The sequence below is a fragment of the Ambystoma mexicanum genome, chromosome 2q (genome assembly GCF_040938575.1).
Source record: "Ambystoma mexicanum isolate Mex_15411 chromosome 2q, UKY_AmexF1_1, whole genome shotgun sequence".
NCBI lineage: Eukaryota > Metazoa > Chordata > Amphibia > Caudata > Ambystomatidae > Ambystoma > Ambystoma mexicanum.
In genome coordinates this window covers 62,449,824-62,462,677 of record NC_090924.1, presented here as the reverse complement: position 1 = coordinate 62,462,677, position 12,854 = coordinate 62,449,824, and the positions used below count along the sequence as shown (strand labels likewise).

General features: G+C 39.6%; 1 protein-coding gene across 4 annotated transcripts in view; it reads left to right on the top strand.

Moving 5' to 3' along the window:
- ADCY9 (adenylate cyclase 9) overlaps positions 1-12,854 on the top strand; it is a 725,821-nt gene that overhangs the window by 672,113 nt on the left and 40,854 nt on the right. For all 4 annotated transcript variants that reach the window (XM_069646827.1, XM_069646826.1, XM_069646829.1 and 1 more), the window contains exon 9: positions 7,857-8,005. In XM_069646827.1, the coding sequence (XP_069502928.1) occupies positions 7,857-8,005 (149 nt within the window). The remainder of the gene's footprint in view (positions 1-7,856; positions 8,006-12,854) is intronic.

The following is a 12,854-nucleotide window of genomic DNA, read 5'->3' as shown; positions in this document are numbered from 1 at the left end:
ACCACCCCTTGGGAGACAATTGGGTAGCAGCCTCGCCTCCCTGGCCTCATGGGAAGAGTCTTCCCCCAGGGAAGCAGTGACATTACCCTGGGATTCCTCACATAAGAAAGAACAGAAACCAAAGAGAGACATTTGGGGAGTCAAGACCCTTGAGTTCAGGAAGAAACATATCATACATGAAAGAGCACCGCAGGAAGAGGTGAACTATAATTGGGAGTTGAGCAACCGCAATTCCTGAGAGGAGAACTATATAAAAGGGTGTCTGGAGTCATACAAGAGTGAGAGAAGGAACTTGAGCAGAACAAAGATACTTTGAGAAAGAGGACAAAGAAGCTACTTAAAAAAACTGCAGAACGTAGTCCAAAGGTTAAAGAGAGATTATTTAAATATGGCCTATTGACTAGAAAAATATAATTAAGAAAACCCAGCACCACTCAAGCTGACCTTCCTGTTCGACTTGAGGTTGCCTCCTTCTAGCCTGGATGCTCTTATCTTTAGGTTTTGACATAAGGATTTGATTGTCCACTCACTCTCATTTATTATGTACTTACCCGGCTCTTCAGCAATCTTTAGAAGGGCTGCACAGTCTCGGGCGACCTTACCTGTGAATGACTTTGGAACACTGCCAAGCCGAGTCAGGGAATATCGCCAGCTTAACCAAGGTAATTATCTGTTAATTGAGGTGCTGGTGAAGTGAATCATATTGCGTAGCTCAGATTAAATAATCCAGTTCATTTTTAGGTACTGCATCAGAGATATGAATTTAAATGTACATGTAAAACTGTTATTCAGAGTATATTTATCCTGCCAACTTTTGTTGCGAAGCCAAGGTTGATTTAGCAGAGCTTGGCAAAGATAGAGTGTTGAAAGCCATTGCAGGAAACACTTTGCTTACATTGTGAATTACAACGTGGGTGTATGTGTCACTCTCTGTAACTTGCATGATTTTAGTTTATGATAAAGAACACGTTCGAAAAGGTTATTTAATCTCATTGTATTTCTTCTGCATTCAGTCACTTTGAATTGACATGAATAGAGAGCTAAACGTGCAGTAAAAAATATGTTGGTGTTATTTTTTAGTGCAGCTCGGCCCATCAAAATAGCATCATGGAGCAAAGTGATCATTTTCTAGCATGTGCTCTGTGCATTGCAATCTTTTTAAATTCAGCTTGAGACTCATACTCTTGAGTCCATAATGAGTCTCACACCCTTGGCACTGGTTGAAGTTCAACCCTCGCTAAAATGTGAATGTTGAAATGTGGAGTCTAGCTGTTGAAATGTGGAGTCTAGCAGTTGAAATGCAAAGTCTAGATTCTTCCTACAACCCTCCTTTTTTTTCCTGCTGGGATATAACCTGGAATCACTGCAGGAAAAAACAAACATATATGCTATAGTCCCAATAAACCAGATCTTAATAGTCAAAAATAAACATGCAAATGGTAATATTCATACACAAGAAACATTATGTATATATGTCTAGTCTTGAGAATGACTCTTGAGCAAAAGAAAGAAAAAAATCTTTTTTTAAATCTTTTTTTGTTTAGAATGTTTTTTTAATCTTATCTCTCTTTTCCTTTGGGGGAATTGTAGATTTTTTCTTTTTAAATATTAAAGATAAACATTGTCACTTTCAGAAAACATAAGTCCATAAAACTGTGCCATGGACTTCAGTCAGATGTAAAAACCAGTACAAATCAGTTTGTGATAAAAATAGTAAAAATTGTCTTTAAATAATTTCAAAATTGCAGAAGAAACCATTCTTGGTGGAATGAACCTCCATTCCGGGACTTTGTGGGACTTCTTTCTGGGTCATCATCTTCACATCTTTCAGGGTCATCATCTTCACTCCCTTTTTTCGGTCCTGGTGGCTTTCCAAGGGACTCCATTCCAGTGGAATCCTCCAGGCACCCGGCGCTCCAAGGATCCGGTGCTGACGGGGAAAGCAATTATTTTTATAGAGTAAAAAGAAGAAACAACTTAGGAATCAGGCACATCAAACCTTTTACTTTTCCTTTCTCCCTGGGATATCTGAAATAAAATTCAGTTATGCATGCAAATGCAAATGATACCAAATAACACAACACATAATACATCCAAGACATCTCCTTATGACCAACTGAAAATAACATAAACTAAGCAAACTAATATTACACAGTATTTTTCAGGTAACAGTCTCAAACACAAGACTCCTTTGTCTTAGTTACTCACTTACATTTTTGTTGACTAAACTGATATATTTTTCCTTTTTTCTTATTAACATCTCCTCACTATTAACACCTATCCATCTGCTCTGGTAATTCTATTTAATAGGTAAGCACTTCAATTTTTTACTCCCTTCTACTCTCAACTCGCTCTAGTCTTTTGACTTCATGTTTTGGGTATACGGACTGCAATTCTTTATGGCACTTGCCGTGCTGCAAGGAATTTAGAGTTTTTATGTGTATTCTTTCTGAAGTTAAACTTGTATACCTAGTCTCCTATTTCATATTGTCTCACAAATGCCTTCCTATCATAATATGTCTTTGCACCGTCAGCAGCCTTTTCCAAATTTCCCTGCGCAAATGTGAACGCATATTACAAGTATTTTCTCAATTCTTCCACATATTCATGAATTGTGGACGTTATAAGCACCTGTTCATTTGTTCTGTAAAGTAAGTGTTGTGGCAAAACCATTTTTATTCCCGTCAAGATTTCATGGGGGCTGAGATTTGTTGACTTAATGGGCGTCGACTTGAGAGCCATTAGTACCAATGGAAGCCGCAAATCCCAACTAGATCCTGTTTCATCTACAAACTTTTTCAACATGTCCACTATCCATCTGTTACACCATTCCATTCCTCCTTAAAAGGAGGGCCAGTGATAAATGTGTAGCTTCCTCTGCACAACCAAGATTTGCCATATTTTTGTCATTAATGCACTAGTGAAATGACTACCACGGTCTGATTCTATTCTTTGAGGTAAACCAAACCTTGAAAAAATATGATTCATGCAAGTAAATCTCAAACGTTTCAGCCGGAAGGGGAAAAGCTGCTTAGAATGCTGCATGACAAAAACACTGTACAAATTTGGACTCTGATGAACCAAGTAACAACAAATTTGCAAGTTGCAGTTCAAATAAACGGTGTAAATGAACAGTCGTGGATTGTATATTTTACTGATTTATATTCCTTTCCTCAATCTTCTGAGCAAAGTCATCTGCTCTTTATAGATTGACAGACCGCTTTTCACATAAACTTCACTAGGGAAGATATGTTGTTTTTTTATAAACAAAGCGGGTCAATCCCGAGCCCCAGAGCCTGGTGGCTTATCAAACCACATGATGAAACAAGTATGGTCTTTAATTTTATTCAACCTATTCACATATATAAAGCTGAAGTAACAGATTCCACGCTTGTTGAGACACTCCATCATTCTCCCAATATATAAGAAGGCCGATCGCCAGAATCCAGCTAATTATAGGCTGATTGCCCTACTGGATGCCCTTAAAGAATGTTTTGACGTTTAATACTAAAGGACCTAAATGCGTGGACTCTTCCTACGAACAATGGAGATCCATTTCAATCTGGGTTTTTTGCTGGTTTAGGCACCTCTGTAAATATTATGACCATCAATATACTGAAGGCCCATTATATCACCCGAAAGCAAACTCTTTATATGGCCTTCGTGGACTTTAGAGTCACTTTCGACTCGATAGATCGCCTTTTATTGATACAAAAACTTCAATCTTATCAGTGCCCAAGCTCTCTAATAGCTCTGGTTAGTCTTTTACATTCTGAAACTACAATGCAAGTTAAACTAACTATCGAGGGATTGTTAACTGCCTCCTTTTTGACTAGAAGTGGTTTAAAGAAAGGATGCATTCTTGCTTCCATTCTTTTTAATTTGCTTATTCTCGATATAAGCATATGTTTTCTGGAAGCAATTGCAGATTCACCCAAGTTAGGAGAGCATCAAATATCGTGGTTATTATACGCGGATGACCTTGTGATGGTATCTCAAACTCCTCGAGGTCTACAAGGGATGCTAAACAAATTGGACATCTATGCACGAAAAAAATAATATTCTGATCAATTTGGAAAAAACACAAATTTTAAGATTTGGAAAATCAGTAAAATCAAGCTCTTATACATGGACACTTCAAGATAATCCCCTAGCTATAGTTCAACAGTATAAATATCTAGGGATTATTATTAGTAGTCAACCTAATGACAAACTATATCTTTTGAACATTGATTCCAAAATTGCAACCCTTGTATCGCAGGAAAAAATCCTTTTGTTTAAATATGGTAAATTCACCTGTAATCACATTATGACTTATTATTTACAAAAAGCTGTACCAATTTTAACCTATGGCATATCTCCTAGAGAGCGAATATTTTGGGACAAACTGGAAGCTCCGTTCTGGTGTGCTATCCTCAAATTACCTAATTGTACTCCAATGCCAATAATTTGCTTTGAGTTAGGTGCTTTATCTCTTTACATTCACTATGCATGGAACATTTTCAACTTTTTCAGAAAATGTTTATTGGGTATAAATGTGAACAATATTTTGAGTATTTTAGCTAGATATTTATTAACTTCCTCTCAATCTTTTCCACAGAGATGGCAGACTTTTGTACTAAATGCATTAGCTGATGCTGACATTTCAATAGAGCTCCTAATTGAAAATCCAGTTTGAGCTAAAAATAAATTGCATCAATGTGACTGGATTTATACACAAACTCAGTTTCGAATGTATTGAGATTTTGAGCCTACACTTTTTGGGCATAAGAAAATCTGCACAATGTCCAATTACTTAGCTAAATGTCCATCTCCCCATTTTAGGAGTCCATTTTTTAAGAATTCAACTGAATTTATGGCCAACTAAGAACCTCTTGGCCAGGCGTGGCATCATATGTAAAGAACAGAATATTTGTTGTTTCTTTCAACAAGAAACTCAAAGGGAAACTGTTGAACATTTAGTAGTTGATTTTCCGGCCTTAATCTCTAAATGTTTGATAATTTTTAAAGACCAAATTCGCCATTTATCTACTATATCAAGCTAAACTTGGTGCAACATCTTTTCATCTCCTAGAATAGCAGTGAAAATAGCATTAGTGCACTACTTAGAAGCGTTACAGCTTACCGTTTACTATTGGTCAGATACATAATATACAGTTCACTCATAACGCTGAAGTATATTTTGTATATTTAAGATTACATTTTAAGAATATTATTTTAATTACACCTAGGTTTTTTTAAAAATGTTATTTTAACATGTCATTTGAAAACAGAGTTGCTCTTTTATTGACAATGTACTGATGTCTATGTTGAAATTTTCTCTAAAATCAAAATGTTTTAAATTAACATATAACATATATACATTGCACTATATTCTCAATGTTTTGTAAATTCAAAAGTATTTTCTCTTTTTGTTTGTTTTGTTTACACAAATGTATTGTGTTGAAATGCATTATACTGATAGAACTGAATTGAATGTATACATGTATGTGTATATTTAACTTTCTTTTGAAAGGTTGAAACTTGTTCAACCAAATCAAATAAAAAATATATGATTTACTAGTAAAGTGGCTTCCGTTTGCGCACTTCATTCTCGAGCTGGAATGCACTCCACCCATTTAGACATTAGACAAGTGACTGTCAGCATGTACCTGTTTCCCCTTGCTGATCTCCTCACAGGCTCGACATAGTCGACTTGTAAATCAGATCATGGGAGTGTCAAGCCCATTTTCAACAATGGTGCTCTATGAGCTGGTGACGCAGGTTGAAACTGTGCACACTATCCACCCTCTGGTGTAGAGCTCAACATCTTGGGACATGTGTGGCCAATAGGCATAATCTTATAACATTTCCAAAGTTTTCTGTGAACCTCTGTGTCTTGCAGTTATGGCATTGTGAGCATGTTGTATCATCAATCCCCAAAATGACAAAGGCATTACCCATTGGATTTGGCCTGTCACTGATTGTCTAATCATCAGTCCGTCTTGTAACTTACTTTTCTTTGTTTTTTAATAGCAACCTTAATTCCTCTTTCCCTTTGCATTCCTTTTCAGTCAGAGGATTTTGTTCTGCATTGAGCAAATGGTTGTAGAATGGGCCTAGAATAAGATCTTCCTTTAGCGCTTTGATCAAGTCTTGATCTGGACTATCAAAACTCCACTGTGCCACAGGCTGTTGAACTGTTTTTGGAGTTTTGGAACGTGTTCTCGGATCTACCTGTATTCCACCACGGAGGTGTTCAATCGGATATAACTCCCCCATTACAGCTCCAATTTTGGCTAACTGATCTGCCTTACCATTTCCTTCCTTATCCTCACATGGTGTTTTCAAATGACTACGTATTTTCCTCCAATGGATTATCGGGCCATTTTCTGACACAAGTTGGTCTATAACCTGAATCATCTTGCCATGTTTAAGTGGCTTCATGTTATAGGTGAACGTGCCTTTCACCGACCAGCCAGGTAAATACTCCACAAAACTATTTTGCGCATAATCAGAATCCGTTACTAGAACTATTTCATTGAATCTATTTTCTACTGCTGTAGATATTGCCTTATAAATAGCGGCCAATTCTGCCAATTCACTGCTTTTGGGGCCTATCCTCATGCTTACTCTTGGAATGTTGTCACATTTAAACCATATGTTTCATATTCCTGCTACACGCTCTTTTTCTGTATCATTTTCTACATGGTATGCACATCCATCTACATACACAGTTGGTAAATCCTTACATGTTTCTTTGTTGAATGCCTTGTGTGGGGATTGCTCAAATTCATTCAAACTTGTCTCTAGCTATGTGTCATCAGGCCCACAAACATCTGCACACTAAGCTTTAGCTCCTCCTCCTCTAGTCCTTATATTGCTTCCAAGCACCCCGGGGGGTATACTTTCTGATCTTCAAATCTTCGCTGGAACTCCGTCGCAGGAAGGTTCCATCCACGTTATTCATCCTCACCGCCAGAGAAACTCCACCCGCGTTGTTCACACTGTCCACCACTGGAATCTTCGATGCTGTACTCCCTTTTCTCCGCTCAATCAAGGGACTGGATATCTCTCAGCACGCTTTGCCTCTGATTTCACTGCCTCTGCAGTACTTACTTCCCAGGGCAGGCGCGTTCCTTGTGCTCTTCTTCTGTGGGGGTGAAGGCATCAGTAACTTTGGCAAGGGTCTGCACTTCGTTATCCCTGCTTCAGCATATCTCTCCTTGCCCAGCCTGTACCCGGGTTTACAAAGGCACAACCTGCTTATTTTTCAGCCAGGAGCGGAGCAAAGGACTGTGTGTGCTTATTCACCAGTGGCCATCTTGCAATCCTCCAGGAGAATGCTTATTTTTAGCATCAGTGGTTCTAGTGGGCGCTGAATTGCCTCTGGAAATCATTCACACTTGAATAACTGCCCCTGTTATTACCCAGGGAGGTTCCTCTTCCTTCTGCATATGAGAATTAAATGATTGGGAAGAGTCTAACCATATCATGCCCTTTGGTCACTTCTGAACTGAACAATACCTTTCTGGGGGTATCCGTCGCTAATAAAAGCATTTCACAGTTCCAGACATAATGCAGATGAATTACCTGCAGCTGAAATCTAGCGCATATCAAAGCAATTGTTACCGAAGGTAAGCACCTTGTTCATCTGTTAGTCCTTCAATCTCCTCTCTGCATTGTGAGTCCAAGGCACAATTCAAAGCCTGTCGTCCGATGGAGTTCCATAGATTTGTTTTCATTATTCGTGTAATGAGAGCATTGTTATCTGAAGAAAATTCAGTCTTTGAGCATGGAAGACCTTTTAAAGTTGTGGTTGTTAGGGCAGTGGGGATCACCCACTATAACTCATGCTTTCTTTGCTTTCTCTTCAGTATGCTATGTTCCTGTGCTCCGCGCTGCTCATAACCATTATCCAGTATTGCAACTTCTGCCAGCTCAGCTCCTGGATGCGGTCCTCGCTGGCCACTATTGTGGGAGTGGTGCTCCTCATTCTTCTCTATGTCCCTTTGTGCTCTGACAGGTGAGCTTGGTTGCTAACTAGTTGGTCAGACCCCACATTGTATGGGTCAAACGAGTTGCTTATTTTTGGGTTATGTTAACACTGTTGCTTAATGTCTTTACTTTTGTCTGGCTCAGATAGACATCAACTAGCCAGTATACTGAAAGTTTCTAGGCATGGGCATTTGGGTAATTTCTCCAACATTGATTCTTCCTTAACTAACTTTTTTTAATGGGTTTCTTTAAACAAAATGTAATTATCAAGAGTACAAAGAAAATGAACCAGTCATGCATTTAAAAGGAATAAGAAATCGCAAGCAAAGAAGAGCTAGCAAAAGCTGGCGCAGGAAAAATATATCAATGAAACAACAGTATAAAAAACGATTGCACTCTTAAGATAAAAAAAGACTATCCAACACTCACAATGGGAACGGGAGGAGGGGGGAATACTATTAAAAAAGTATGTGTTAGCAAAGTAGACTAAGTGTGTTCATATTCTGAGAATGAGCACGATTTTGGAAATGTTTTTTTCTCTTGCCCCAGGTAATCATTTGGTTATTCATGTTTCAACTCTTGCTTTTTCGTAACATTTCCAAATCTGAAAATCTGTCTCAAAGCAGCCATTAAGGTTATTCAAAGCCATCTGCAACAGTATTCAAAAAATGTGTGGCTAGCTGTGTCTTTGCTGTGTTAACATGTGCGTCTTGAAAGATTTTACTTTGTTTTATTAATTTAAGCAAGTTTAAGCCTTAGTTTAATTTTTACACCTATTTGTATCTTAACTTTTATTATATTAATGGCATACTGTATTATGAATAAATAGTGATAAATTATAAATGATAAATATATTATTACTTATGTACTATAATGTTGCTAATGCTGAACAAAAACAATCACTTGATTGAGTAAAGCTCTACCCGGCCAAGAAGGTAGCTCAGAAGGATGTTCTTTGTGTGCTTGTGGTGCCACTGTGGTAGCCCCACAGACAACTTAATTTTGTACATGATTTACAGGCTCAAAGACCACTTGATTTTTGTGAATAGGTCATAAAGTCACAAAAGGCATGAATTAAAGTCTATATTGGTTGGAGACAATAATGCACCCTGAACAAAACATAAGTAATGGCAGAGAAGACATGCCTCTCTAGGCAACACACAGAAAATGGAACAAGTGGTATGAAAGGGAGGGCTGTGAGGGGGCCTCGAGGAGCAGTTTGGAGCTATTCCAGTGACATTGAGGAACTCATGTTCCAAGAAGCCATAACATAAACGGAATGTGTAAAAGCATGACTCCTTTTCAATCATTTGTATGGCGGAAAGGAAGGGCAGAACGAAACTTGCATTTCGGCCATGTCCCGCCTTCACTGCTAGACAAATGTGCATGGATTTTCATGGTGGTGCAAATACTGGAGATCGTATGTGGCCTGCCTGCTCAATGCAGCAGGCGGACCCGTATGGATCCATGAGGTACTTGTGAATGAGATCTCAACAGCTTGTCCACTGCAACAAGGTTTCTGAGAAAGTGGATCATGGTTTTACATAAGACAGTCATACATACTTTCCTCATGTGCCTTCTCAGCTAGAGGGTATTAGTGAAGAGTGACCTGGCTCCTGCAAAATCCTGATTCAGCATTACTGCATGAATCCCATCTCAATCCAGAAGAAGCTTCCAAACTAAAGGGGAATTGAGTCTTTACTAACTCTGTGATGAATGTCAAAGAATATTGCCAAAAGCATATGATAATCTAGTTTAAGAGAAATCCATTTAAATCAATGGGAATTACCAAATGCTGGAGAAGGAAAGTGATACCTTAACAGTGACTGCTTCTCCTATCCCATCTCTTGTCGGGAGAATATGCTGTTCCCAAATCTGCATTACTATAAGAAAGCTAGTCTTTTTTTCACTGCTTGAATTCTCTACATGCGAAAAATGAAATGGTTTCAGACAATCGGCTTATATATAACGTTTTAGATAAAGTGCATGCAGAAGTGGAATGACAAAATGCCAAGGCAGATGTGATATCAGAAGTGAAATTTGGTGAACACTTTCTGAACAAAACTGGGGGAATATTAGACTACTGTATGCCGATGAAAAAGGATGGAGGCTCTAGAGATTGCTAAAGGGCCTCATTGACAAGATGTCAATGAAAAAGTATCTTTTACAGAAAAAGGAAGCTCAAACGTGAAATGTTTTCAAATACTTTCTGTGCCAGGAGGGGGAAGGGCCTTGTTTAAAGCCCATTATGCCATGGGCAGTTCATTTCTTGTATAAGAAAGAGACATGGAGGACACCGACTATATGGTACCATTAGAAGTCGAAAAAAGATTCTACTGGCTCTTTTCATGTAAGGGGCAATCATCAACAAATACCTTTTGCATGAGTGTCTTTGTACACCTATCTCATCAAGCTAAACACGCACTTGCCCAGTCAGTATATCCGGCTATATTTAATGCAACTTGCTGTCCCGTATGCTCAGATACTGTCATCATATGCCCAGGGACAGCTGCACATGCACAGGTCCTGCCATCATATGCTAGGGTACTGCTGTACTATGACAAATGTAGCCTCAATTGCCGAGGCACTGCCAAGTACACTGATAGACAAACCAGCCTATCCCTACGTCTAGCCTAGAGAGCCAGGAATAGACTTCCTAATCAGCAAGAGCAGTTCATATGTCAACAAGAGTGTTGTTTGCTAGTTCCAGCTCCACATGCCCAAATATTGTCATCACATGCCAGGTTTAGCCATGCTATTCCTTGGTACCACAAACACATGCCGGAATGGTTGTTCTTCACAAAGCACACAATCACTACATAACAATATTTCCCAGAATGTACTTTACTCATTCAATGCAGAAGTTCAAAACAGTCCTAGGACACTGTTAGGGGAGTTTTCCTAAAGTCCAGTTTTAGGTAAGACTCTATTAAACTATCCCTTGGCATACAAGTCCCCAACTCTTAGTATAAGTCTGTATTACACAAAGGATCTGGTAGATTGGGAGAGCAGCCAGGCTTATCTTCAGAGGAGGATGTGAGTTGTAGGTAAGTACACTGAACCCAGTCAATACAATAGTCCAAAGAAACACTTACACACAAGTTATATCAAAATATGTATTTATTATATATACACAAGACAGGTAAGTACATTCTCTTCTCGAATAACCAATACACATAAGAATTATTCACAGTGCTTTTCAAAGGAGGCTGCTTCAATTGTAGTGGCTCGCGGTTACACTTGTTACAGAGAATGACACTAATGACAGTTCTACCGTATTATTGGTAACACTGCGCACTTGCATTGATTACAGATAAACGGTAATTGCATGTATGTAGTAAAGTCACATCAGACTAAGTCTGTTTGAAGGAAAAGGATGGTTATTCACACTTGAGCAATATTAAAAGTTCTGGTAACACTTTTTAAGGCTCCTAATGCTTTGTAAGCCCAATCCTTAACCAGCTAAAAGTCTGTGTAGGAGTAGAACAAAACGTCTTATGTAGCAGCAGAAAGGCGATACTTTAGTCACTAGAATAAAAATTCCTAGCAAGATAACACAAGTTATAGGGACCCTGCCAAGGACTCCTAATAGGACACAAGCTATCAAGCCTGGGCAGGAGGCATGGGTGGACACCCGAACACCACCTAACGCACTACAGTCACACTGGAGTAACTATTCGTCTTAAGATAAGTTCTAACTTTAGCCCTGCAGTACCTTAGGTTAGAAGAAGTAAACATAACTGGGTTCTCTCTTGTGCAGCAAAGACGAACCTGGTCTCATGATTCCTCGGTCTGGTGACGAAAAGAAGGTCTCTTAATGGGATGTCACAGCAGTAGCCACGAGAGAGGACCCTCAGCACGGATTTCTTTGGTCCCCCACGTCGGTCTGCGGTTTTAGCGCCTTTTTATCAGCTCAAACAAAGGACGGATATCGCCTGATCGATCTTCCTCAGTTTTTCAGTCCTGCACTCTGGTGAGGGGACTTGGATGAGTGGTATGCCTCCGGAGGTCCAACTGAAGTTCACCAAAGTGCTGTGCAGATTGGATGTCTGTTGGTATTTGCTGTTTGCCGTCCTGGGAGGGCACAGCCCACCCCCCGCAGATGGCTCGATTAGTAGTTCGTTTCGGGGCTAATTGGTGCCACCAGCCAAAGGGAGGGAGTCATCCTCTTAGGAGCTCCTCTGTGTATAAGAAAACTGGGTCAGGACAGCAGTGGTCGCTTCACGGTTACTGGAAGGGTCTGCAGGCATCTATGGTTGTCTTCAGCTTCGGATCTTCTGTTCCAGTGGTTGACTTGCCTTCTGCCTCAGGAACCTCTCCTTTTATTCAGATTTCCCATTCACATCTCGGCAAACTCTTGCAGCAGTTGACAGAAATGAGCAGGTGGATGTCCAATCAGGACAGCCAACCCCCCCAGTGGGAACTATTTCCATTCAGATACTCTGGCAAACAAAAGACAGGGGAATGTTAAACTCCTCCCCTGCTTCTTGCCTTCCCAGTCACACTTGCCTCATCAAGGACATAAAAGGTTTCCCGCCAAAGGCAAAACTCACACACAGACCTCCCTTCCCAGAATGGTAGAAGAAGGGCTAACAAAAAACAACCACAATGGTGAAAAAAGAAAGGAGCCACCATGTTAGAACATAGTCGACCTTATTGTGCATAACCCAGACTGGAATTACAGTCTGCGGTAAAGAGAAATAGCACAATAGTTGCTAGAACACGTCCACTGGCACCAGCCATAAATGTTGGGTTGTCACAGTGACTAAAAAGCAGAGAGAGGGGGGATACTAGTTAGGTGGTATGTGCTAATCTCTCAGGAGTTAGGGTTTTTGAGGAAGCATACTAAGTATCCCTCTATCTTTAAGAACAGTAGT